Source organism: Dama dama, chromosome 10 (assembly GCF_033118175.1).
Source record: "Dama dama isolate Ldn47 chromosome 10, ASM3311817v1, whole genome shotgun sequence".
NCBI lineage: Eukaryota > Metazoa > Chordata > Mammalia > Artiodactyla > Cervidae > Dama > Dama dama.
In genome coordinates this window covers 26,535,585-26,561,072 of record NC_083690.1, presented here as the reverse complement: position 1 = coordinate 26,561,072, position 25,488 = coordinate 26,535,585, and the positions used below count along the sequence as shown (strand labels likewise).

Here is a 25,488-nt window from a genome sequence, read left to right as displayed (position 1 = left end):
GGACAACACACTCTAGCATTCTTGCCTGGAGAATTCCATGGACAGAGGAGCCTGGTGGTCTACAGTCCTTGGAGTCGCAAAGAGTCAGACAGGACTGAGCAACTAACACTTTCACTTTCACTTTCTTTTACTCCACAGGAAGAGGATGCTCTGTGGGAGATATCTGTGTTTGGTCTTTGGGATGAATAGGAAATTGAAAGGGGTGAGAAAATGGTCATCCTAAAGATGGAACAACATGAGCATAGGACAGAGACATGAAAGAGCCTGCGGTTTTCCAGGAGCCATGAGAATTTGAGGAAGAGGAGTTTGAAAGGAAGGCTGGAACTAGGATGGAAATAGTAATTGCTAACTAAAATGATTGAAAATCTTAAGGGACTTCCCTAGTGGTGCAGAGGTTAAGAATCTGCCTGCAATTCATGGGATGTGGGTTCTATCCCTGTGCTGGGAAGGTTCCACACGTCACGGGGCAGCTAAGTCCATGAGCCACAACTACTGAGTGTACACCCTAGAGCCCAGGTTCTGCCAAAACAAAAACCCAACAACAAAAAGACTTAAAATTTTTAAATGCCAGGTTTTGTTCTAAACACTTCATGGTACTCTGCTGGTTCTCTTCTAATCCCCTTCTCTGCCTAGCCCTGGGTCTAAGAGGTTGGTCTCTATGAACAGAATCAGCAGCATCCCTTGTTCCCTGGCTTCTAGTTGGATTTATGCAATGGGGAGCCCCAGCAGGAGAGACGGGGAGGGAAGACAGTGAGGTCAGCATATTTATTCCACTGGCTTCTTCCCTGCAGGATCACCCTGGCTGGATGCTTACTTCAGCTGCTTTCACATGATTCTCCTTTGTCAGATTCTGGCAACCATTCCTCCTCTTGCCCTGTTAGGTCTAGATGTGCAAGTCGTCCTACTATTGCTAGACCTGGGGTACTGTATCACCCTTTGTAGGGTTTCCTTACCCGCCTTTGAATTACCCCCTTGTCAATTCTTCAAATCTAAATTAGGGTTTCCTGATAGAATCTGACTCACACAGGTACCTACCTGGCCAGGTAGGTACTGGTGTTATTCCTATTTCATGGATGAAGAAACTGAAGTACAAAGAGTTTAAGTGACTTGCTCAAGGCCACACAGCTAGTGAAGGGCAGAGTGGAGACTCAACCCAGAGAGTCTGGTTACACAGTTTCAGACTGTCAAAGGCCTTGAATGACAGGTTAAAGGCAGTTTTCCTATCACCTATAGAGGGTGCCACACACTTAGCCTTTTCTTCCCCCTTCTTTCACCAAGTCCATACTGAGTGGTACTGTTAACACACCTTTTGAGAAACAAACATGTTTCCTCATCTGCAAAATGGGAGAATTCTCCAGGTTCTAACAGCCTGGCCCAATTGTGGTTGGGCTGAGAGAGAACTTGGCCATTCCCTTGAAAGAGACATTGCAGAGCTTGGGGTGGAGCATGTGACCAATGTCCAGCCAATCACAGCATCATATTCACCCCTGGTTGGAATGATTGGTTCATAGTGAGCCAACGAAAGCCAATGGGACTATTTTCCTGGAACATTTGTAGGAGAGGCATACTCTCTTTTCTACCAGGTTTCCATCTGGGAGAAGATAAAGCCTGGGTATGCAGGGCCCACCACATGGATCTTCAAGCAGAACCAAGAAATGGGGAAAAACTCAGTTCTGTGATATCATTTCAGACCCAGAATTCAGTTGTGTCTGAAATCCATGCAACCCGTTGGATCTCTCCTGGAAACAATACAGTCCTTTTTTTTTTTTTTCATATGATAGTTGAGTTCCAAATCTAAGAGTCCCAATTTTGTCACTGTGAGTCTTGTCACAGCAGAAGACAGCTTGGAGTTGGAATAGGAGTTGGGGACACTGCAGCATTCAGGTGAACTTCTGTTTATCCCGGAAGACCCAACTGAAATGTTACCATTTTTGTTTAGTCTCCCAGCTACTTCTCCTACTATTGCTAGAGGCTTATGCACGTGTGTGTGCTTAGTCGCTCAGTTGCTCAGTCGTGTCCGACTCTTTGCAACCCCATGGACTGTAGAGTGCCAGACTCCTCTGTTCATGGGATTTTCCACGCAAGAATACTGGAGTGGGTGACCATTTCCTACCCCAGGGATCTTCCCGACCCAGGAACCGAACTTGCATCTCCTGCATTGGCAGGTGGATTCTTTGCCACTGTGCCACCTGGGAAGCCCAGAAAGTTTGTACCTACGTCTATTATAGCATCTGTCACACTGTGGTAATTGTTTGGTGGCTGTTTCCACCACGAGGCAGTAAACAATTTGTCTGAATCTTATTCATTTTGGAAATCTCAGGTTTTGCAAAAGGTCTGGCAGAAAGTTGATACTAACTGAATGTTGAACAAATAACAGAATGAACGAGACCAAGACAGTAGCAATAGGAATGGGCAGAAGGAGATGGATAGGGGCCATCCCTGCAGTGCCAACAAAAGGTAACAGCAGCCTTAAATCTTTTTTTGGAATAGACACGCTTGAGATTAATATTAATAACAAAATGTTATTTTGTTGACTTGGACAAAATCCCTGGAGTAAAATTAATAATAGCTGTGATGTATTGTCTGCCTTATGTGCTAGATGTTTTGTGTACATTAATTTTAATCTTCACTCTAGCCTGGCAATGGAGGTATGATGGACATGGCGGTGACGCCAACAAATCCACTTTATTCTGGGCAATTGAAATCAGCCCCAGGGGAGGCTTCTCTAAGTCAGTCATAGCAATTCCATCTTCCTCTACATGGCTAGTTCAGGGATGGGCAGGCCTGGGTCGATTAGGACCAGAAGTATAAAACTTACTGCCATGAGATAAGACATGGGAAAATATGCTCTCTTTCTTTTTAAAATATTCATTTATTTGGCTGTGCTGGGTCTTAGTTGTTGGACGTGGGATCTTTAGTTGTGGCATGTGGGATCTAGTTCCCTGACCAGGGATTGAATCCTGGTCCCCTGTACTGGGCGCACAGAGTCAGCCCCTGGACCACTAGGGAAGTGGTCTCTCTTGCTGGATGTGAACAGGGAATTCTGTGGCCCTGGCTGGCACTGGCTGCCATCTTGAGGACAAGGCTGATACACCTAGGATGGCAAAGCCAAAAAAATCCTAGATGAATGGATCCAGGGTACCCACTACTCCCAGCCTGAAGCTAACTTATTTCTGGTTGTTCAGGTTTGCGAGTTATCTGAGCCAAAGGCATATGTCCGTTTTTTGGCCATGTGGCATGTGGGATCTTGATTCCCTAACCAGGGATTGAACCCACATCCCCTGCATTGGAAGCACCGAGTCTTGACCACTGGACCCCCAGGGAAGTCCTGGCATACTTCTTATTGAGAGTGAGTTGACTTCCTGTCGTTTCATCTAATTACACAGTAAGAAAATTAAGACTTTGATAGTCTCTTGCTCAATATACCTCATCTAGTGATTAACAGCGATCTTCCATGGTGGCTCAGACAGTAAAGCGTCTGCCTACAATGAGGGTAGGCCCGGGGTTGAATCCCTGGATTGGGAAGATCCTCTGGAGAAGGAAATGGCAACCCACTCCAGTACTCTTGCCTGGAAAATCCCATGCAGGGAGGAGCCTGGCAGGCTACAATCCATGGGGCCGAAAAGAGTTGACTGAGGGACTTCACTTTCACTTTCAGTGATAAGAGCTGGGTTTCCCACTCCGAATCTCTCATTCCAAAGTCTTGGCTCATTTCACTACACTGAGCCAAGACAGGTCAGGCCACTTGGCATCCATCCTGATTCATCTGTTTATCTTTTGAGATGGCTTCTCTTATACATACAGTTTATACTGCCTTGGAGATTCTGTCCCCTCACTTTGCCTAGCCAACGACAACATGTCTTTCAGGCCACAGGTAAATAAATGTCACTTCCTGACTGCCTCCCCATCCAAACCCCCAAGATTAGCTTAGATCCCTTGGCTATTAACCCACAAATGGTTTGTATTTTTCTTCAATGCTCTTATTGCAATTATAAGTGATGACTCATTTGGTAATACTTTCAAAATAATTCACCTCTCGATTCCAAAAAGGCCCAAGTGTGTCTGTTTTATCAGCACTGAATCCTCAGAACAGTGGTTGTCACTTAGTGGGCAACAATAAATATTTAATGAAAGAATAAATGAGAGCCATTGCTTTCTCTGGCCATGAGTTGTATCAGCAGTCCTCTGAGGGTGATCCCTGGCCCTGGAGCATTAGTATCACCCTGGAACTTTTTAGAAATGTAATTTATGAGAGCTTCTACTGATTAGAAGCTCTGGGAATGGGGAAGGGCAATCAGTGTTTTAACAGGCCCTCCAGGTGATTCTGGTTCATGCTGGAATTTGAAGGCCCCTACACAGATTTGGTCCAGCCTGTGACTAGCAGCACCTCTGCTGCTGGGCATTGCTTCTTGCTTCTATTTCTTAAACTCAGTACTTTCACAAATAAAGTGGGTTGGAGGATAGGAACAAGAACCGGAACCTACCACATCTTTGCCTTGTTAGATGCAGTTAGATGCAGTTGCTTTTCCTTAACTTTGATCACGCTGGCGGCTATTGACTTTATCCTCAGGCTTGTTTACATTTCCATTCCTCCCTTCCACGTTCTATCTGGGGCCCCTGTGTGTTCGTTCGTTCATAACAATCACAACACGCCTCGTTTCTTACAATTAATTTATTCACTTGCTTGCTACTTGCTGCTTATTTGCCTCCTTGAGGGCAGGGACTAGAGCGGTCTTGTTACTGTATTAGTCCCGGCATCCACAGCTGAGTCTGGTCCACAGCGGCTAAAATGTCTGTGGGCTGAATGGCTGTAAATTCCACAAGGGCAGGGGCTGCGTGCCACCGCCTTCTAGCCGGGTGCTGGGCAAATAGATGGTGCTCCATGAAGATGGGTGGAATGAATGAGCTCAGGAAATGAAAGAGAAACCGCCCCTTTACCAAGATGGCAGGCCAGCTCCCTTTACCAACATGGCCGCTTGCCCGCGTGGACCAGCGGAGGGCGGCGGGCGTGGGGCGGGGCCGGGAGGGGGCGGGGCCTGAGGGAGCCGTCAGGTACGGCCCCGCCCCGCGCCCCCCAGCCCCCGCCCGCTCGATTCCGGATTGGTCCGGTTCCAGCGCCGCAGCCCGGCGGCCGCGCCGTGGGGCCGCGCCGAGCGCTCGCCACTTCCGGCGCGTTGGGGCTGTTGGTCGGGGGCGGCCGCGCGGCGCGAGCGGGCTGCTCCGGGGCGGGCGCGCGCAGGGATGCTCCGGGGGGCGGCGGCAGCGGCTGTGTGGGCTGAGGCGGCAAGGATAACGTGGGCTCCCGGGCCTTTCCCCTGAGTCGGCCGCTCGGACTGCGCCGTCCAGGCCCCTTCAGCCTCCGCCCCTTCAGCCTCCGGGCCGGGCCCGCCGCCGCTTCTGAACGCGGGGGCCGGGGAGCCCCTGCCTGGGCCCGGAGCCTCCCCTCGGGGGTCGGGCCCGGGCGGGGGGCCCCGAGCGGCTGCCCTCCTCGTCAGCCCTCCGAGCCCCATTTCCTGCTTTTTTCAGATTCTTTGGGGAGGGGCGGGTGGGTCTGGATGAATTGTTCCGGGGGTCCCCGATGAGGCGGGCCGGGGGGCCACGCTCTTTTTAGAGGGTCCCCGAGAGGCTCGGGGGTGGGGAAGCGGTTGTCTTTGCATGGGCGGGGGACTTCCCGAGCCTGCCGGGACCATGACCTGAACTGTGCGAGCCGGACGTGTCCGAAGCCCGAGAGCCAGCTCACCTGAGCCGCCCCCTCCCCCGGCCAGCATGGTAAGTGGGGTCCGAGCCCCTTGCTTCCCGGGTGCCAGGTCTGAGCGGTGGGAGCGGGCCCGGGACTGCTGAGCCATCGCTTCTCCCTGGGGCGGGGAGAGGCGCGTGCCGAGTCCGGCAGTGACACATGCGTGCAGGGTTTGCAGCCCGGCTCTGAGCTCCCATCCCCCCCTCCCAAACCCTCCCCTCCACCCCGCCTCCCGCCCCAGGGATGGTTCAGGACTGGGAGGGACCTGGACGCGGAGCAGACACAATCCTTGCATCTGTTGTTTGCCTCTGGTACGTTGTAGGTCATCACGACAGTAGCTAACAATTCTGTGCTAAGTGATTGACATGTGTTATTAGTACACCAGCCCTGTGTTCTGAAGGAGGGAGATTGAGGCACAGAGCAACTAAAATATCCAGCTCAGGGTCACTCTTAAGTGACAGTGGCAAGGTTTGAACCTAGTTTGATTTCAGAGCTCCTAATGGAACACGCTTGACAGAGCTGGAGTGGATCTTGTTTTAGCCGGCTCAGTCGTGTCCGACTTTTTGCGACTTCATGGACTGCAGCCCGTCAAGTTCCTCTATCCATGAGATTGTCCAGGCAAGAATACTGGAGTCGGTTGCCATCTTGGTATATGCTTATATACAGGGCAGCTGAGAGGGTTTGTGGTTTGCAAAGGTCTCTTACCTAGATCGTAGCAAAGTCAGGAACTCTGTTGACACTCACCCTGCCTGTCTTTCTACTACATGCTCTGACCTTTGCCCTGGAGTGCCTGGAGATCTCTTCATCTTTCCAGATCTGGTTCAGAAGCCACCTCTTCTGAGGATAACATTCCACATTTTCCAGGCCCAAAGGCACTCTCAGTACTCCCTGAGATTTGTGCACATCTGTTTTTAAGCATTTGTCTTGTTGGAGTATTTCTGAGCCGTAGTCGTCCATTGCAGTGGACTCAGTTCCCTCAAAGGTGAAGTTGTCAAAACTTTTATCTTCCCTGGCTCTTGGTACACAGTAGGCCCACTGAAGGTGGTTGATTGTCAAGTCTGTGTTTGAGCACCTCCAGTTACAGGGTGCCCATTTTATCTGTCACTCTGGGGGTTTAGTAGAGAAAAGGAGGCCATGACGTCGGCTGTGGTAATAGATCTTCAGGCCAGTGTGGTTTTCTGAACATTGGAGTGTCCTGTGGGTGATGTGTTAGGTCTGGGGCAGAGAAAGGAGACCTAAGCTGTAGCCCTTCATGGGGCTTATAACCAGTCAGATAAAATGCACCATTAATGCCAGGCAGCACTGTATAGTATTGCCTAATATACCATGTGTAGGTAGGATGGATAGTGGCAGGTCAGTTAAGTTTTATGAATCCCAGTGTCCTCAGCTGCAGAATGTGGAGACAGGAATTCTCTAATGAACAAAGGTATGAGGTGTAACATTGAGTGAATGATGAAAGTAGTATTCAGTGGTCTTTCATTGATTCTTTCAGTGAATTAAAAAAATGGTGGTAAAATATAGGTAACATGAAATTTCCCATTTTAAGCATTTTTTTTTCTTTTCTTTATCTTATATGCACGAGTTTAGTTGTTCCGTAGCATGTGGGGTCTTCCCGGACCAGGTATGGAACCAGTGTCTCCTGCACTGGCAGGTGGATTCTTTACCACTGAGCCACCAGGGAAGCCCCATTTTAATCATCCTTAAGGGTACAGCCCAGTCACATTAAGTACATTCACATTGTGTCCATCCCCAGAATTATTTTCATCTTGTAAAACTGAAACCATACCCATTAAACAAAAACTCCCATTCCCTTCTTCTCTGTCCCCTAGTGACCACTCTTCTACTTGTCTCTCTGAATTTAACTACTGTGTAAGCCCTCATATAAATGGAATCATACAGTTTTTGTTTTTTTTTTTGTGACAGGCTTATTTCAGTTAGCATAATGTCTGCAAGGTTCATCTGTGTTGTAGCATCTGTCAGGATTTCCTTCCTTTTAAAGACTGAATAATATTCCATTGTGTGTGTTGCCCACATTTTGTTTATCCGTTCATCTATTGATGGACACTTGGGTGTCTTCCACCTTTTAGCTGTTATCGTGAAAAATGCTGATATGAACACGGGTGTATGCATCTTTTAATGAATTTAAGTTGCCACTGTGTGTGAGGCTCTAGTGAATGTCAGATAAACAAGACAGACAGGTACCTTCTCTCAGGTAGCTGACAACATTGCTTTAGAACATTTGGGCAGAATTTTACTGTTTATCGACTTAGCTGGCCAAGCACCCTTGTATTCAGGTTTCATTTTAATTGGCAGTCAGGAGAGTGTTATGAAAATAACCACCTTTGAGCAATTAATTGTAAAGTAGTTGACTTCATGATCACCATTTACAATTTTTTTCTGAGATAAGTTTTGAGTCAAGTTTTTTGTAACCTTCCCCTCACTTATTTTGGCACACAGTGGGTGACCACAGCGGATGTAAGGCCAGTAGGCCTGTCAGATCATGTCCTCTTCGCAGCACTGACACCCGGGGTCCATCTCCTTAGGTGTCCCAGGTTCGGGGGTGTGGCTGGGGCAGGCCTTGCCCCCGACTGCAAGGAAGCTCTTGCTGGGTTTGTGTCTCCCTGGAGGGGAGGGATCACAGTTCTCTGTTTGTTGCAGAAACTCTTTCCATTTCGTACTGACTTAACATTTTTGCTTTAAAGAGCCTTGAAAGAGTTGGCAAATAAGTTGGGGCCTTTGTAATATCTTCTTTTTAAAATTTAAGTTCCCTAATAAGATGAAAATGGTGTAATAGGATAGAACTACCATTGATTAAGTATCTACACTAAGCTAGCTGTGTTTCATTTATTTGTTTCCTCTCAGTCATTCAGTATCAGTTAAGCACACCAGCCCTGCTAGGTTGGTTACCATGTTGCCTGCCATTACTACCAGAGGAGGAGGTGAAGACATCTGGTGTAGGATACCTGTTTAACAAGAGGGGGAGCTGGCATTTGGGCTCAGGCTGCCCTTCTCTAAAGCTTCTGCTCCTTGAGGTACAGATGCTGCCTCACATGGAAGATGGTTGGGAATGTCATCCAGTTATGTTTTATTTGGTTCTGAGATAGTGATGTGGGCAAGGGACCATGGGAATTTCCTTTAAAGTCTCCCTCTAGGAAGACGAGTTTTGCCCTGCAAATTTAGGACTAGTGAAAGATTTGTAGGTTCAGCACGGAATACCTAGAACAGTGAGACTGTAACTACCTTTGATGAAATCATTATTTTTGGGTTGAATTCCCATGAGTTCTCAAGTGATGTAACATCTCAGAGGTTCCCACCACTTCTCTGAAAAGTTCTTACTTAATGTCAAATTCGCTTGTTATGGAAATTTTGTGCAAAATTGAACCCTTGCTTAAACTAGTGGGTTTTGTTTTTTTTTTTTAGTTGCCTGGAAGATTGCTTTGGTTACTAAGCCTTCTCATTTTTTAATGTCCTCTTCCGTGAACAGTCCCTGTAGTGGAGGGAAAATCAAACCTTAAATTTGGCTCCTCACTTGATGTGCCTTCCATTAGTTCAGCAACTGTATTGCATTGTGCACTGCAGGACTGGAGGTGTGAAGAAGCTGTGGTGGTAGAGGGAGACCACAGGGCAAGGTTCAGTGGTACTCACGTTCTCAGTGGCAGTCATGGCACAGAGGTTTTCTGGGAGTCCGGTTAACTATCCGGAAATGACTTGAACAGCTTTTGAAAAAATGAGGAGATGGTATGGTTCAAATGATAAAATGACCTGCTAAACAGACCCCCAAAACACTACTAACGTGGTGTCAAGAAGTTATTCTGTACAACAGGCCAGAGCTTTGTAATGCCTCAGTTTATTCATCTGTTTATTGACTTCCTGCATCAAGCTTAAAATCCTAGGATCTGTGGATACATTATCATCATGAAAGAGTCTCTATGAAAGAAAGTGAAAGCTGCTCAGTCATGTCCAACTCTGTGACCCCATAAATTGCAGCCTGCCAGGCTTCTGGAGGTCCATGGAATTCTCCAGGCCAGAATACTCGAGTGGGTAGCCATTCCCTTCTCCAGGGGATCTTCCCAACCCGGGGATTGAACCCAGGTCTCCTGCATTGCAGGTGGATTCTTTTCCCGTCTGAGCCACCAGGGAAGCCCAGAATACTAGAGTAGCCATTTTCTTCGTCAGTGATCTTCCGGACCCAGGGATCAAACCCAGGTCTCCTGCATTGCAGGCAGATACTTTACTATCTGAGCCTTTCAAACAATGCCAGGAGGCAGAGACTATTTTTATTTCCCATTTTATAGATGAGAACATTCAAGGCCCAGAATGGTTAGGCAGCTTCTCAAGGTCACACTACAACCAGGTGATAGAACTGGCATTCAGAGCCTGGCAGCCTGGCCCAAGAGTCAGTGTTCTCAACTGCTACACTTTTACCCCAGCAAGGGTTATATTGCCCCTGACCTCTGGGAGTCAGTTTGGTGAGGAAATGGGACATATATTCTGGTAATTACGAGAGGCTGTGTGATAAGGTTTAGCATAGTAGAAGAATAGGGCTTCCCTGGTGGCTCAGATGGTAGAAAATCTGCCTGTAATGCAGGAGACCCGGGTTCGATCCCTGGGTTGGTAAGATGCCCTGGAGAAGGGAGTGGCAACCCACTCCAGTATTCTTGCCTACAGTCCATGGGGTTGCAAAGAGTTGGACATGACTGATTGACTGACATGTAGTAGAAGAATTCATTGGTACAGAGGTAGCACACCTGAGGGAGGTTAGCGGAGCAGAGGGGCCAAGGAAGAGTTCCCAGGAGAAATATTTGAATCGTGAAGGATTCAGAAGAGTTGGACAAGGGAAAAAAAGGCCTTCTAATTGAAAATTTGCAGACAGTTACAAAGATTAGATATAGATCAATAAAGATAATAGAAAATAAGGGTGGAAGTGAAGGAAGGAATTAACATTTGTTGAGGGCTCAGGACTTTGTAGAGCTCAGTAGTTGTGGTGCATGGGCTTAGTAGGGGCTCTGTGTGCACGTGTGGACACGGTACACAAACATGCTATTTTTTCCTCATCGTGAATACCTTTACTGCTACCTTCCTGGCCAGCTGCTGCTCCATTTCCTTGTTCCTCTGCAGCAGAACTCCAGGAAAGAGTGATCTTTAATTTCTCACCTTCCTTCCATTCTCTCTTAAGCTCACATGTCAAGGTCATGCCCCACAGTTGTAGAACATAGAGGTTAGTCCTTATCTTACTCGTCTGCCAGTAGCATTGGACACGTTGAATACTCCCTTCTCTGTTTTAAGTCTTTCTTCACCTGGCCTCCAGGACGCTAAAATATGCTTTTGGTTCTCCCCCATCTTACTGGATATTTCTTCCTCATCCAGCTATCTTTGAACAGGTGGAGTGCTCTAAGCCTCAGGCCCAGTGAGCTCCCAGGCTGGACCTGTCTCCTCAGCTGCATTTCTCACATACACAGCTGCCTACTTAACATGCAAGCTTGTTTGTCAGGCGTAGCAAATGTAACCTGTCTAAAACTCCACTCCCAATCTTTGCCTTAATTCCTTTCCACCCACAGGCCTTCTCTGTCTCAGTTGGGGGCAGCTCCATCCATTTAATTGGTTGTGCCAAAAACTTGGAGTCATCCTTGACCTTTCTTTCGCTTCTGTCCCACATCTGGTCCATATCAGGAAGGCTGATTGTTTTCTACCTTTGAAATGTAGCCAGGATTTTCACTTCATGTTCCCTCTACCGCTGTCTCTCTAGTTTAGGCCTTCAGCATCTCTTGCCTGCATTGCTGCAGTTGTCTCCTAACTGTTCTCTTAGCTTCTGACCTTGTGCCTTTATAGACTGTTTCAACGCAGTAGCCTCAGTGATCCTTTGAAAAATCTAAGGCACCTGATATCTTTGTTCTGTTTCCTTGGCGCCTCAGCTCACTTAGAGTGAAGGCCACGGTGGCCCACGTGCACCTCCGTGGTCTACTGTGCTCTCCATATTCTGGCCGTGATTATTCTCTGAACCCGTCTCCTGCTCTTCCCCGCTTGGCTCATTCCATTCAACTACCCTGGCCTCCTTCCTGTCGCTGAGATTCTCCAGATGTGTGCCTGCCCATCTGTTGTCTCTCCTTGGGCTGTACTTTCCCCTGGATATTACAGGAGCATGTGAACTTCCTCAAGCCTGCTCAAGAGTGATCTTCCCAGTGAGGCCAGTCCTTATTGAGAACTGTGATCCCATCTCAGAACTCCCATTCCTTCACTTCTTTTTGTAGCATGTACACTTTTAAACATTTTACAAACTTAATGTTATTTATGAAGTCTATTTTTTGTTACCTCTCTGCCAAAATACTAACTTCCTATAGCTTTGCTCTGTTCACTGATGTATCCTAGGAGTATAGAACAATTCCTGCTGTAGTGGTGGTGGTGGTTTATTCGCAAAGTCGTGTCCGACTCTGCTACCCTATGGACTGTAGCCTGCCAGGCTCTTCTGTCCGTGGAATTCTCCAGGCAAGAATGCCGAAGTGGGTTGCCATTTCCTTCTCCAGGGGCTCTTCCTGACCCAGGAATCAAACCTGGGTCTCCTGCATTGCAGGCAGATTCTTTACTAACTGAGCTATGAGGGAAATCCTAGACAGTTATGTTGTAATTAGGAATGCTGTGGCAGTCTTGTGTGTTCAGGGTTTTTAGAGGAGAGTGAATAGAACTTGCAGAGAGGGGGCACTTCAGAAGAGAAGAGTGTAACTGAACGTGTAGTGTTAAGATAGCTCTATAATAGACTAGTTTGGCAGTGGTGGAGATTTTTGTGAAGAAGCAGTTAGAAAGCTTACAAAAGCAGTTAAAAGCTGGGTAAAGGAGTTTGGCTTTGTTTTTTTGGTTAAGTTTTTCCTTGAAGGAACATTGATTCATCTGCTGTGTGTAGGTTAGATTGGTGTAGGAAACCAGATAGAACACCTATGTGGATATGACAAAGGCTTGGATTTAGATTTGGAGTTAGGAATGGAGAGGAAGACTTGACCAAGAGAGTCATCACTTACAATGGACGGACTCCAGATGCAAGGGACGAAGAAAAGGGAGGAGCTCAAAAAAAAAAGGGGGAGGAGCTCAAGCTGTTTTTGGAAGCCTCTAAACTGGCGATTGGGAATGGTGGGAAATTTTTAATTAATTGGTGATTGGATTTGGTACGGATGAAAGCGATGATAGGTGAACTGATAGGAAGATGACAGGAGATAGGCCATGTGCTGGTAAAATAAGGGATTTGGCTCTGTCTGTAGATAGAGAGTCATTGCTGTGTCGAGATGAAGGTAATTGTCTTTGGACAGGACAAGGATTGTGACGATTGTAGGTGGTTGGGTTGTCAATGTAAGTGTCCTGTGCAGTGACAAGGGAGATGTAACTGCACAGGCTTGGGTGAAGAGGGATGGAATTCTTGAATGTGTAGCTGTTACTTATTGCTTCTTTTTCCTCCTCCCTTTTTCTCTCCACCAGTGGTTTGTTCTGCAACCCACTGCAGACTGATTTGTCTTCACTACTTTTCAAGACCACCAGTGACCACTGTATACAGTCATCCCTTGGTATCCATGGGGGTTGGTTCCCGGAGCCCCTGAGTATACCTAAATCCATGGATTCTCAATTGATGTAGTACAGTGAATACATAAATAGCCTCTTTTCAGTTCTTATGCCTTCTTTTGGCTGTTGGCAACCACTGGTCCCTTCTGGCCTCCTGCCTGCCCTCCCCCACCCCCTGCCCCAAAACACTTTTTCTTGGTTCCCTTGGCTTCCATGATATAACTCTTGTTTCAGTCTCCCTTGATCTTCTTTCTTATGACTTCAGCTATGACCTGTGAACCAGTGAGAACTCAGTCACCCTCTCTTGCTTTGGATATCCACCGGATTGTCCTGTAGACATCAAATTAAATGTGTCTTAACCAAACCCATTGTCTTCCATTTAGGTTAGTGCCTCCTCCCCTATACCCTAATTCTCTTAGTGATCTTGTTCACCGGACACTCCAGTGATAAAGCTGAGTCATCTTTAACTTCCTCTTTGCCTTCAGTCCCCGACTTATGGACCTGTTGATGCTGTAGCTAACTTATGTCTGACTTCAGCCTTACCCTCTGTTCCCTCTGCCTTGGTGAGGCTACTGTCATCTCTTGCTTTTGTAGTTGGTGTCTTCATAGCTTCCAGATTCTTCCTCCACCAGTCCATCTTTCCATGTTCCTGCCAGAGCTACCTCATGGACCTCAGATGTGGTCATGTCACTTGACCCCAAAGTGTTCTGAACGGAGGGTCCCCAGTGTTGTCAAAGACCAAGTTTTTATCATGACAGAGTAGTGGAAAGCACACGGACCCTGGATTTTTCACAATTTCTCTTACTTTTAATCCTCTCAGTAAGGATGGAGATGATATATTAAACGCTTACAGTGGTTTGTTAGGAATATCTTTTAAAGACTTCTCAAATTATGTCTTGTTGTATAGCCTCTGCAAGCCAGTTGTCATTCCCAGAACACCAAGTACACTTTCATATGTCTCTGCCTTTGTTCAGTGCTGTTCCCTCTGCCTGAACATCCTTTTCTTCTTTTTGAGACCTTACCTAACATGAACATGACCTCCTTGAGGCTTTCCAGCCACTAGTTTAACATTTATCATCTTTGATTATAGTTTTTTTTATTTCTATTATTTTGATTTATTTGTTTTTATTGTATAAGAATTACAAGACTATATTCTTGTGAAAGTGAAGTGAAAGAAAGTGAAGTAGCTCAGTCGTGTCCCACTGTTTGCGACCCCATGGACTGTAGCCCACCAGGCTCCTCTGTCCACGGGATTCTCCAGGCAAGAATACTGGAGTGGGTTGCCATTTAAGTGTCAAATAATTCAGAAGTTTGAAGAGCAAAATGGGAACTTCCTTCATCCTTTCCCCTGACTTTCTCTCCCTTCCTCCCCCTCCAAGCCTGGGGGTGGGGAGGATTGATTCCTTCTCTTTATGATCCCATAGCAGAATGAGTCTCACTCTTTACATTTCCAGTGCCCAGTAAGCATTCAGCAGATATTTAGGTAATTGAAGAAGTTAGGTGTGATGGGCTGTCCCTGGCAGTCCAGTGATTAGGACTCTGCTTGGGTTCAACCCCTGGCTGGGGAGCTGAGATCCCACAAGCTGTGTGGTGGAGCCACTCCCCGCCCAAAACAAAATTTAAAAAAAAGGTGTAAAAACAACAAATCCCAGAAGGTCAGTGTAGGCCCTTGAGGTTAGTAGTTGATAGTAGCACCATTCAAAGAGCGTAGTAAGATTGAAATAGAGTATAATTTTTCCAAAAACCATGTAGCCAGCAAGCTCAGGTAATTTTTCGGGCAGGTAGAGGTGAGGAGCAGGTGAGCAAGAGGAGTTGTCAGAACAAATGCTGTGCAGATGGTACACTTCCTGTGAGTCCCCCAAAACTGATTGCTCCTGGGAGAACTGCTGGGGGACAGGTGGGAGTGGCGGTGGGGTGAGGTGAGGTGAGGGCTGTGGATAGTGACTGAGGAAACCCACAAGGCAGAGAGAAATGAGGGAGGTGAGGAAGGCTGATGGGAAGGGAAGGAAGCTGGGGGCTGAAGGGAGAAAAAGGTCTGTGCGTGTTTCGTAATTACACTTCGTGCTGGCTTTGTTAGGGCCCTCGTGTACTCAGACAGTACCTCATTTTGTCTCTTACAGGTGTCCTGCAAGGTAAGTATGATTGTTTGTTCCCATTTTACAGTTGAGGAAGATGAGGACCCTGAGGCTCAGGGAGGGTAATGTGAGTACTCAGCTTGTCCACAGTTACATGGCAAGTTGACAGAGATGGGCTGTAGACCCAAAATTCTAGATGCACAGCCTATGTTCTTTCTGTAGCACTAGGTTTCTTCTTAAGCCTCTGCATGTTTACACAGGCATATTTACTTGAAATGTAGCCCAAGTGGGTATGTTGTCCCAGGAAAAACAGTACATACAATGATAATAACCTTAAAACTTGCATAATTTATTTCTTATAATAGAAAGGGCAGTATGGGAAAAGTTTGCTGATAACAAATGAGAGAAAAGATATTTCTGCTTATGCTCTAATGTGATAGAATAGAGGAAATGTGACTCCTGAGGGCAACGTGGTAACTGGAGCACGTTACAGAACAAGGTGAAGGAAAGTTCTTTGACTTCTTTATGTGTTTCAGTTCACTTAAGCCAATTAGGCTTAGCATATGCAGTGGTTCATTTAGATCAGAGCAGTCTGCTACTCTTTTATATGAAGGTTATAATGAAAAAGATCTTTGGTCTCAGACTCCCTGGAAAGGCAAAGGTATTTTATGAGTTAAATGCAGTTGAGGTGTAGAGGGGAATCATTGGTTCTTCTTTCTCTCTGCCCTGTGAGGACATGCAGGCAAGAATACTGGTGTGGGTTGCCATGCCCTCCTCCAGGGGATCTTCCTGATCCAGGGATCAAGCCTGTGTTTATGTCTCCTGCATTGGCAGGTGGCTTTTTTACCAGTAGCCCCACCACCTGGGAAGCCCTCATTGGTTTTTAAATTGGTTAATAATCAGACTTGGGATAGGTCTTTTTTTTTTCCTTTTTTTAAGAGTAACTACTGGGTGATTTTTATAAAAATTATGTATGCTCATTCAAAATCAAGCAGTATCAAAAGGTATAAAGAACATGGCAAAAAAAGACATCCTCTAAATCCTCCTACCCTGAACTATGGTTAATAGTCCATATATCTTTGTTTCTATTTGTCTATAAGATAAGGAGGATAGATGCCTAAAATAAGTACTTTTATTAAAAAAATGATCATGCTGATTTTGGGGGTCCTGCTTGTTTTAAAATAAAAATTATTTTACTATCATTTGCATTTAAAAAATTACATTTTTTGCAATATGTATATACTCACAGGAAGTTGCAAAATGAGTACAAGGCTTTCGATTGTACCCTTCACCCAGATTCCCCCAATGGTGACATTTTACATAGCTGTGTGCAATATTAAAACTAGGAAATTGACATTAGTACATGTCAATTATTGACTAGACTATAGACTTATTTCCCTTTTCACCATTTTTTAACCTATATCTACGTGTATGTGCGTGGTTCTGTGCAATTTATTCCATGTATTGATTCATGTAACTAACCACCACGGTCAAGGTACAGAGCTGTTCCATCACCACTGAAGGTCTGACTCATTCCTAATATTTTTTCCCCCCCTAATACCCTTTGTAGCATTCCTCCTTGTCTCTTGGCAACCAGTATACTATCTGTTCTCCATCTCTGTAGTTTTGTCATTTTGAGGGTGTTGTGAATGTAATCTGCAGGCTGTAACCTTTTGGTATTGATTTTTTTTTTTTTTTTCACTGAGCACAGTGCTCTTAAGGTCTCTCCATTTCATTTCTGTTTAATAGAAAAAGAAACAAATGAAACTGAAAAATGATTTGTTAATTTCAAACATATCTTTGCTTCAATAATTATTAGCTCTTGATAAATTTCAGTAGGTTAAGGAAAAAAGGTTATGGAAGTGGAAAACATTTCTATGTAATGGAAAATATTACAAAGATGGCATTTTTCATAAATATATTCCATGTTTCAGTTCTAGGCAGCATCAGTGAACTTCATAATAGGAAAAATAAGAAGACGTGTAGTTGTTCCACTTTTCCTTCTTTACTCTTGTTATTTTACTTTGTCAGTGTCTTTAGAGCATTTATAGCCTGTTCTATAACCATAACACCATCAGTGTTTAGTCTTAGTTTTATGTTTTAAAGAATCCAAATGTCCCCCGACTAGTTCTTTTAACTATGATCTTTCCATGTCTGAAATTTTTGATTCATTTCCCTGTAAGCTAGATTTTATTGCCACTGTTAAGAAATAGTGCCTTATTTGGTGATTTAAAGATGTCTCTCTGCCTTTATATATGAAGGACATCTTGGCTGGGTATAAAATTCTTGGAATGCACTCTTTCCCTTAGATCTTGCAGACATTGTTCCACCATCTGGGATTGGGTGTTTTCTTGAACCTTTTAATCTATTTAACATTGATGAGCTGATATATAATGTGTGTGTATACACACATACATATATATATACACACACACACACACATATATATATATATATACACTTTTTTTCCAGAAGAGTTTATGGTTGCTCTGTTCCCTGAATTACTCACTTTGAAAGTGTCTGTTATCCATAAATGACAGCTTGGCTGGGTATAATATTCATGGGTCATACATTTTTTTTTTAAGAATTCTTTGGATATTTCTCCATTGTTTCCTTCCATTGAAGGTTCAGTTCAGTCCAGTTCAGCTGCTCAGTCATGTCTGACTCTGCGACCCCATGGACTGCAGCACGCCAGGCCTCCCTGTCCATCACCAACTCCAGGAGCTTACTCAGACTCATGTCCATTGAGTTGGTGATGCCATTCAAGCATCTCATCCTCTGTCATCCGCTTCTCCTCCTGCCCTCAATCTTTCCCAGCATCAGGGTCTTTTCAAATGAGTCAGCTCTTCACATCGGCTGGCCAAAGTATTGGAGTTTCAGCTTCAACATCAGTCCTTCCAATGAATATTCAGGACTGATTCCCTTTAGGATGGACTGGTTGGATCTCCTTGCAGTCCAAGGGCCTCTCAAGAGTCTTCTCCAACACCACAGTTCAAAAGCATCAATTCTTTGGTGCTCAGCTTTCTTTATAGTCCAACTCTCACGTGATACATGACTACTGGAAAAAACCATAGCCTTGACTAGATGGACCTTTGTTGGCAAAGTAATGTCTCTGCTTTTTAATATGCTGTCTAGGTTGGTCAGAACTTTCCTTCCAAGGAGTAAGCGTCTTTTTATTTCGTGGCTGCAGTCACTATCTGCAGTGATTTTGGAGCCTAAAAGAATAAAGTCAGCCACTGTTTCCCCATCTATTTGCCATGAAGTGATGGGGCTGGATGCCATGATCTTAGTTTTCTGAATGTTGGGCTTTAAGCCAACTTTTTCACTCTTCTCTTAAACTTTCATCAAGAGGCTCTTTAGTTCTTCACTTTCTGCCACAAGGGTGGTGTCATATGTATATCTGAGGTTATTGATATTTCTCCTGGCAATCTTGATTCTAGCTTGTGCTTCATCCAGCCCAGCATTTCTCATGATGTACTCTGCATATAAGTTAAATAAGCAGGGAACAGTATATAGCCTTGACGTACTCCTTTTCCTATTTGGAACCAGTCTGTTGTTCCATGTCCAGTTCTAACTGTTGCTTCCTGACCCGCATACAGATTTCTCTAGAGGCAGGTCAGGTGGTCTGGTATTCCCATCTCTTTCAGAATTTTCCACAGTTTATAGTGATCCACACAGTCAGAGGCTTTGGCATTTGCCATTGAAGATGGTTGTGTGGGAAAGCCTGTTATCCTGATTCATTTAATGTCCCTCTCCCTTTACCTCAGTGGGAGAGAACTTGCCTTTCTTGCATGGTCGCTGGAAGAAATCTGTATTACTAAAGTTCAGTAACTCAATTAGGTTATCTCTAGTGTGGATCACTGGGAACATGGTATGCTTACTTTCATGTTTATACCTAGTTTCCTAATGTTGGATATTTTAGATTTCTAGTGTGTTTTGCATCAGAACTACAGGAAACACGTTAAATGTATCTTTATCCATTTTGTGAGATTATCGGATAAGTTTCTAGAACTGGAATTGTGGGGCAAACAGTACATTTAAAAATTCTGGTATTTAGTGCTTTTTCTACAAAACAATTGTATCAGTTTATATTATCACTAGTGGGATTGTGGCTGACACCAATAAAACTTTTTAATGTGAAAGATGAAAATGGCACTTCAGGAATTACATGTTATGTTTGGTTATGAGCGAAGGGAACATCTTTGGATGTTTTATTTCCATGTGATTTTTTCCCCTATGTCAGCTGACAATTCCTGACCTCTATACATTTTTCTGTTGGGTCAGCCAACAGTGTTTTGAAAAATGTAATTTGGCTGACTAGTTTCAGAATGTTGGTAAAATTAGGTTTGAAATAGCCTGCATATTTGGTTGATTAATCTCATGACACTAATTTTAGTTAGATTAAGAACACTATAATTTCCTGTATATTGATATTGTAGACTTGAATAAAATGATTGTCTTGGGATAGGACTGTATAATCTGGTAGTTTTGGTAATTTTTGGAACCATATTACATTTACCTTTTGTCTGATGATCTGTGTAGTTAAGTTGTGTATTCCTCCTCACTTGGTTTCAGGTTTATTTGTTATAATGTAAGAACAGGTTTAATTGCAGGAAAGTGGTTCCATTGCCAGAAAGTTGCAGAACTCACCCTGGTGAATGATTTTTCTGGCAATTGTTTGTTGCTGGTCCTACCTATTAGTTTGGTGTATTAATTTAGAATGTTAAAGGAAATAAGAAGGAACTTCATAGGAGGGTTTATCAGTCACGCTTAGGGTTTCTCTGATTTTCTACTGAAATTCCTCTAATGGCAGAGAGCCTACACTTGCTTAAGAGAAGGCCCTGTCTTGGGGCTTTAGGTCAAAGTAGCTCTCTGCAAACCTGAAATTTCTTGCAAATCTTAAACTGTATGTTAAATCTTTATTTTTTAGAAGTCAATAATATTATTTAGAAGTCAATATATATTTTTTTCTTCCTCTCTCCCTCTCCTTTTTTCTTACCTTTTCCTCCCTCCCTGATCTTTACAAAGATCCAGGCATATATATATATATATATATATATATATATATACATATATATATATATATATATATGTATGTATGTATTTTTTTTTAAGTCTTTATTGAACTTGTTACGACATTGCTTCTGTTTTCTGTTTTGTTTTTTTAGCCACAAGGCATGTGGCTTCTTAGCTTCCCAAGCAGGGATGCAGCCTGTGTCTCCTGTACTGGACGCTAGGAGTCTTAACCCCTGGGCTGCCAGGAGAGTCCCCGGCACGTATGTTCCCTTTGAGGAGCACTGTGTCCACCAGCACATTTTTCTGTTGGGGTTCACTGATCCATGTCTCCAGAGCTCTGTGGATAGACATACATATCTGAGGAGTGCTGAAAAATCGTATCATGGTGTATCTGTGTAGGAGACTCCTTAGGATGAAAAGACCTCAGAAATATAAACCATCCCCCTTTACACCTTAGGAGTGAACAGATTGAAAGAGAACTTTAAGTAGACTGCTTTTATTGGCATACTCAGTAGACTCTTGATATGTGATACTTGTATTTTTGGTTATTTGTCAGTAACTTTCAAAGGCTTTGATAAATCATTTGTTATTTTAGAGAAGTGTGACTTGCAGTGCCTTCAGATGTCTGGAACAAGTCTCTTGGCTGACATACAAGTGGGCCTGTCTGATCGCCTAGCTTAGTACAGCCTGGGGGTTCTTTACTCCTCAGGGTTATGACTTGAGAGTTATGAAAATCTTCATTACTTTATGAAAGGTAATCCCCCAAAGAAATTCAACTGGTAGAACTGATGGTGCAAATGAAACGATCTGAGGAAGTTAAAAGTTCTTAGTATAGAGGAGTTATGGACAAATTAGAGTACAGTGTTAAAATTTGGTGTCTTGGATCCACCACACTCTAGTTGTGGAAAGAAAGGAAAGCAATTCGTAACACTGGGTGAACGCTGGGCCATGGCAAACATTGCTGATTAGAGAAAGTTGAAAAGACAGTTAACTTGTGATGTTAGTCTGTTCACCAGGATGTGTTTAATTTGTAATTCTTTACTGAAATGCAAAGTCAGGAGTGGGAGGAAGCACTGTTGGTGAATTTGGGGGCTCACTTGCAACAGAGTTCCAAAATAATTGCAAATCAGCTGGCCTGCAGCTATCGAATGTAAACATGGAAAACGGTGACTAGAAGTTATATGTGTGTGTGTGTGTGTGTGTGTGTGTGTGTGTGCTCAGTCGCTTTTTGCGACCCCTTAGACTGTAGCCCGCCAGGCTCCTCTGTTCATGGAATTTTATAGGCAAGAATACTGGAGTGGTTTGCCATTTCCTTCTCCAGGGGATCTTCCAGACCCAGGGACTGAATCTGTGTCTCTTGTGTCTCCTGCATTATTGGCAGGCAGATTCTTTACCACTAGCCACCTGGGAAGCCCTGACTAGAAGTCATAGAAGTTTTTAACTTTTGGAAGAGGAGATGTGTATGGCAGGGGAAAAAGTACAGAAATAGGCGGTGATGATGATGTCTCTGAAGGCAGCTACTCTTGGAAAGGCTACTGAGGAAAGGAGCTTTATTATTGTCTAGGAAATTATTCCTCTATACTCTGCATCCTGTTTTTAGATAAAGAAATTTAATTATTATTATTAGTATTTTTTTTTGACCATGTCATGTGGCATGGGGCATCTTAGTTCCCCAGCCAGAGACAGAGTCTGTGTCCCTTGCAGTGGAAGCATGAAGTCTTAACCATTGGACTGCCAGGAAGTCCCTAATTTTTATTTTTTATTGAAGTGTAGTTGATTTATAATGTTGTGTTAGCTTCAGGTGTACATCAAAGTAATTCAGCTGTATATATGTGTTAATATATATGTATATATGTGTTAATATAAATTATATATATATTTTCAGATTCTTTTCCATTGTAGGTTATTACAAGATACTGAATATAGTTTCCTGTGCTATGCAGTATGCCCTTGTTGCTTATTTTATAAATAGCAGTGTGTATCTGTTAATCCCAAGTTTATCCTTCCCCCCTTTTCCTCTTTGATAACCATAAGTTTGTGTTCTATGTCCGTGAGTCTGTATTATAAATAAATTTATTTGTATCATTTTTTTAGCTTCTTCATAAATGATATCATGGTATTTGTCTTTCTCTGTCTGGCTTGTTTTATGTAGTATGATGATCTCTGGGTGCATCCATGTTGCTGCAAGTGGCATCATTTCATTCTTTCTTAATGGCTGAATTGATGAGTATGGTGTGTCACTGGGCATTTGTGTTGCTTCCATGTCTCGGTTGTTTTAAGTAGTGCTGCTTTGAACATTGGGATGCATATATCTTTTCTAATTAGAGGGTTTTTTTGGATATATGCCCCAGAGTAGGGTTGCTGGGTCATATGATAGTTCTATTTTTAGTATTTTTGAGGAACCTCCATACTGTTCTCTGTAGTGGATGCACCAATTTACATTTCTGACCAACAGTGTAGGAGGGTTTCCTTTCTCCACATCCTCTCCAGCATTTATTAAATTTAGACTTTTTGATGATGGCCCTTCTGACCAGAGTGAGGTGATACTGCATTGTTGTTTTGATTGCATTTAGAGAAAAAACAAATTAAGTGATCTATCATGGATTTATGTATTCAATTTAAGCATCTCATTTTGAGATATTTTAGACTTGCAGAGGAGTTGCAAAAATAGTACAGGGAGTTCCTGTATACTCTTCTTTCATAGGAATTTATTAAAGACAAAAACAAGAGTCACAGTAGCCCAGTCTTCCAAGATTTGTCGCCAGTAGTTTAGTTCAGTTTCTGCACCTGCTTGCTTCTAGTACTGTTTGGCATTTAAAGCTGGTACTGATGTGATCACAAAGTCTTCTCCACCATTTTTTGTTTGTTTGTTTTTGCTTATTTTTTCCTGATTATAAAAGGTATTTTGAACTCTGTAGACTATTTGATAAGTATAAAATAGGCAAGAAATTACCGCCATCTGATTCAGCCTCTAATAACATTTTTCATTCCTTCTAGTGTGTTTTTCTATTTACTGTTAAAATATGGTTGAGATCACACCATAAATGTACTTTTTTCTTCTGCCTTTTCTACTTAATATAGTATAAGTAGTTTTCCCAGTCATTAAATACTTTATAAATACCTGCAGTGACTCTATAATATCACATTGCATGGATTCTTTGATAGTTAGATTGTTCCATTTTTCACCATTGTAAATAATATGTGATTAATGTTTTGCTAAAAGCTTTTTCTGTGTTTCAGAAAATTGCCTTAGAATAGATTGCCAGAAGGGCCCAAAGGGTATGAAGGTTTTTTTCTTTTTTTTTTAATAAATCTTTTATTTTAGAGGTATGTCATTAGCCTTTTTCCAGAAAGCTTATACCAATTTATTCTCCCACAAGCTATAGAAAAATACTCACCAGCATTGTGTAGCCTTCAGAAAAATTGTTGCAGAATTAGTAAGTTTAAAAAATGGCTTTTCATTGTTCCTCAGTTTCTTTTTTTTCTTTGGTAGGGAAAGTTTTTACCAAGTTAGATTTTATTTTTGTTTATAGAAGACATCCCTTACGCTTACTTTACTTACTATTTATCTTTTACTGTCATCTATTAGAAGTGGTGCCTTAAGCATTTTTTCCTGTGGTCTTAAGTAGATTTTTATTATTTTTAATTGTGGTAAAGTACACATAACAGAAGGGCTTCCCCAGTGGCTCAGCAGTAAAGAATCTGCTTATAATGTGGGAGCCGCAGGAGACATGGATTTGATCGCTGGGTTGGGAAGATCCCCTGGAGGAGGGCATGGCAACCCACTCCAGTATTCTTGCCTGGAGAATCCCCATGGACAGAGGAGCCTGGTGGGCTACAGTCCATAGGGTCTCAATGAGTCAGACACGACTGAAGTGAGTTAGCATGGCATGGTGCATGTAACAAAGTTGACCATTTTGAAGTGTACAGTTTAGTGACATTAAAAGTACATTCACCATGTTATGCAACTACCACCACTCCACTCTCTAGTTCTAGAGCTTTCTGTCTCTCCACTGGAAACCCTGAACCCAGGAAAAGTCACTCCCCATTTCTCCCTCTTCCTAGCCCCTGACGACCGCAGAGCTGCTTTCTGTCTCTATAGCTGTGCTTATTCTGTTGTCTCATATATGTGGAGTCATATTCGACTTAAAATATAGTCACAACCTAGAAGTTGAGAGTTATGTTTTGTTTGGTGAAAACTTTTAGGTCTTAAGCCTGAGAGAGAGCATCTCAAGTAGTCCTGAGAGAACTGCTCCAAAGAGTTGAGGGGAGGAGTCAGGTTATATAGAAGTCTTAACAACAAAGGGCAGGTAGTCTGAACATCAAAAGATTATTATTAATTAGAGAAAACCAATGGACATGAATTTGAGCAAACTCTGGGAGATAGTGAAGGACAGGGAAGGACAGGGAAGCCTGGTGTGCTGCAGTCCATGGGATTGCAAAGAGTCACATATGACTTAGCGACTGAACAGCAAAGAAAATCTGGTATCCCAAGTTAAGAAATTCAGCGATTTTTTTTTTTTTTTTTTCCCCTATGTATGGGAAGATGCAGGCGTCTGGGCTCACTGAAATCATTCCTTTCAAATGTATCTCAGCTGCCCTTTGGCCAGTACCCTGTGTTTTCACGTTCTGAGCTCTCTGGAGCCCACAGAGGGAGTGGCCGCAGTCTCATGACTGTCAGATCACAGGTGCTTCTTCCTGAGAGCCCTGAAGGGCTGGAATCGCTGACTGTGGCGTCCTTGTTTACTGACATGGCAGGAAGTATTCCAATTCTCACAGTGTGTATGGCCTCTCAGTATCTTTTAAAGCAGAAAAAAAGATGAATTAGATTAAGTGAGATTCAAATTGAATCTATATATTAATATTAGAGTTTGAAAATTGACAGTCCATCTATTAAACAGTCTTAATTCAGCATATTTAGTTGGTCAAGATTTCCCATCCCTGGTTTATGATTGTTGGTGGTGACAGAGGGCGACAGGCCTTGTGGGGAGGAGGGAACCTAAAATAAGGACGAAGATAGAAAGAGTATGGTGCTTGGGGAATGAAAGCCAGTGAAATGAAAGCACATTCCATGGCTGGGAATATATAGGAAGCCCTTCTCAAAGTTAACCTCTGCAG

General features: G+C 43.5%; 1 protein-coding gene across 3 annotated transcripts in view; it reads left to right on the top strand.

Annotated features, from left to right (window-relative positions):
- The first annotated feature begins 5,228 nt into the window (after positions 1-5,228).
- The window catches only part of XPO6 (exportin 6), a 109,203-nt gene continuing 88,943 nt past the window's right edge, over positions 5,229-25,488 (top strand). For 2 of the 3 annotated variants that reach the window (XM_061153076.1, XM_061153075.1), the window contains exon 1: positions 5,230-5,769. In XM_061153076.1, coding sequence (XP_061009059.1) covers positions 5,767-5,769 — 3 coding nt within the window. In that variant the 5' untranslated portion in view covers positions 5,230-5,766. Of the gene's footprint in view, positions 5,770-25,488 lie in introns of all 3 variants that reach the window. The other variant, XM_061153077.1, reaches the window with a different exon arrangement.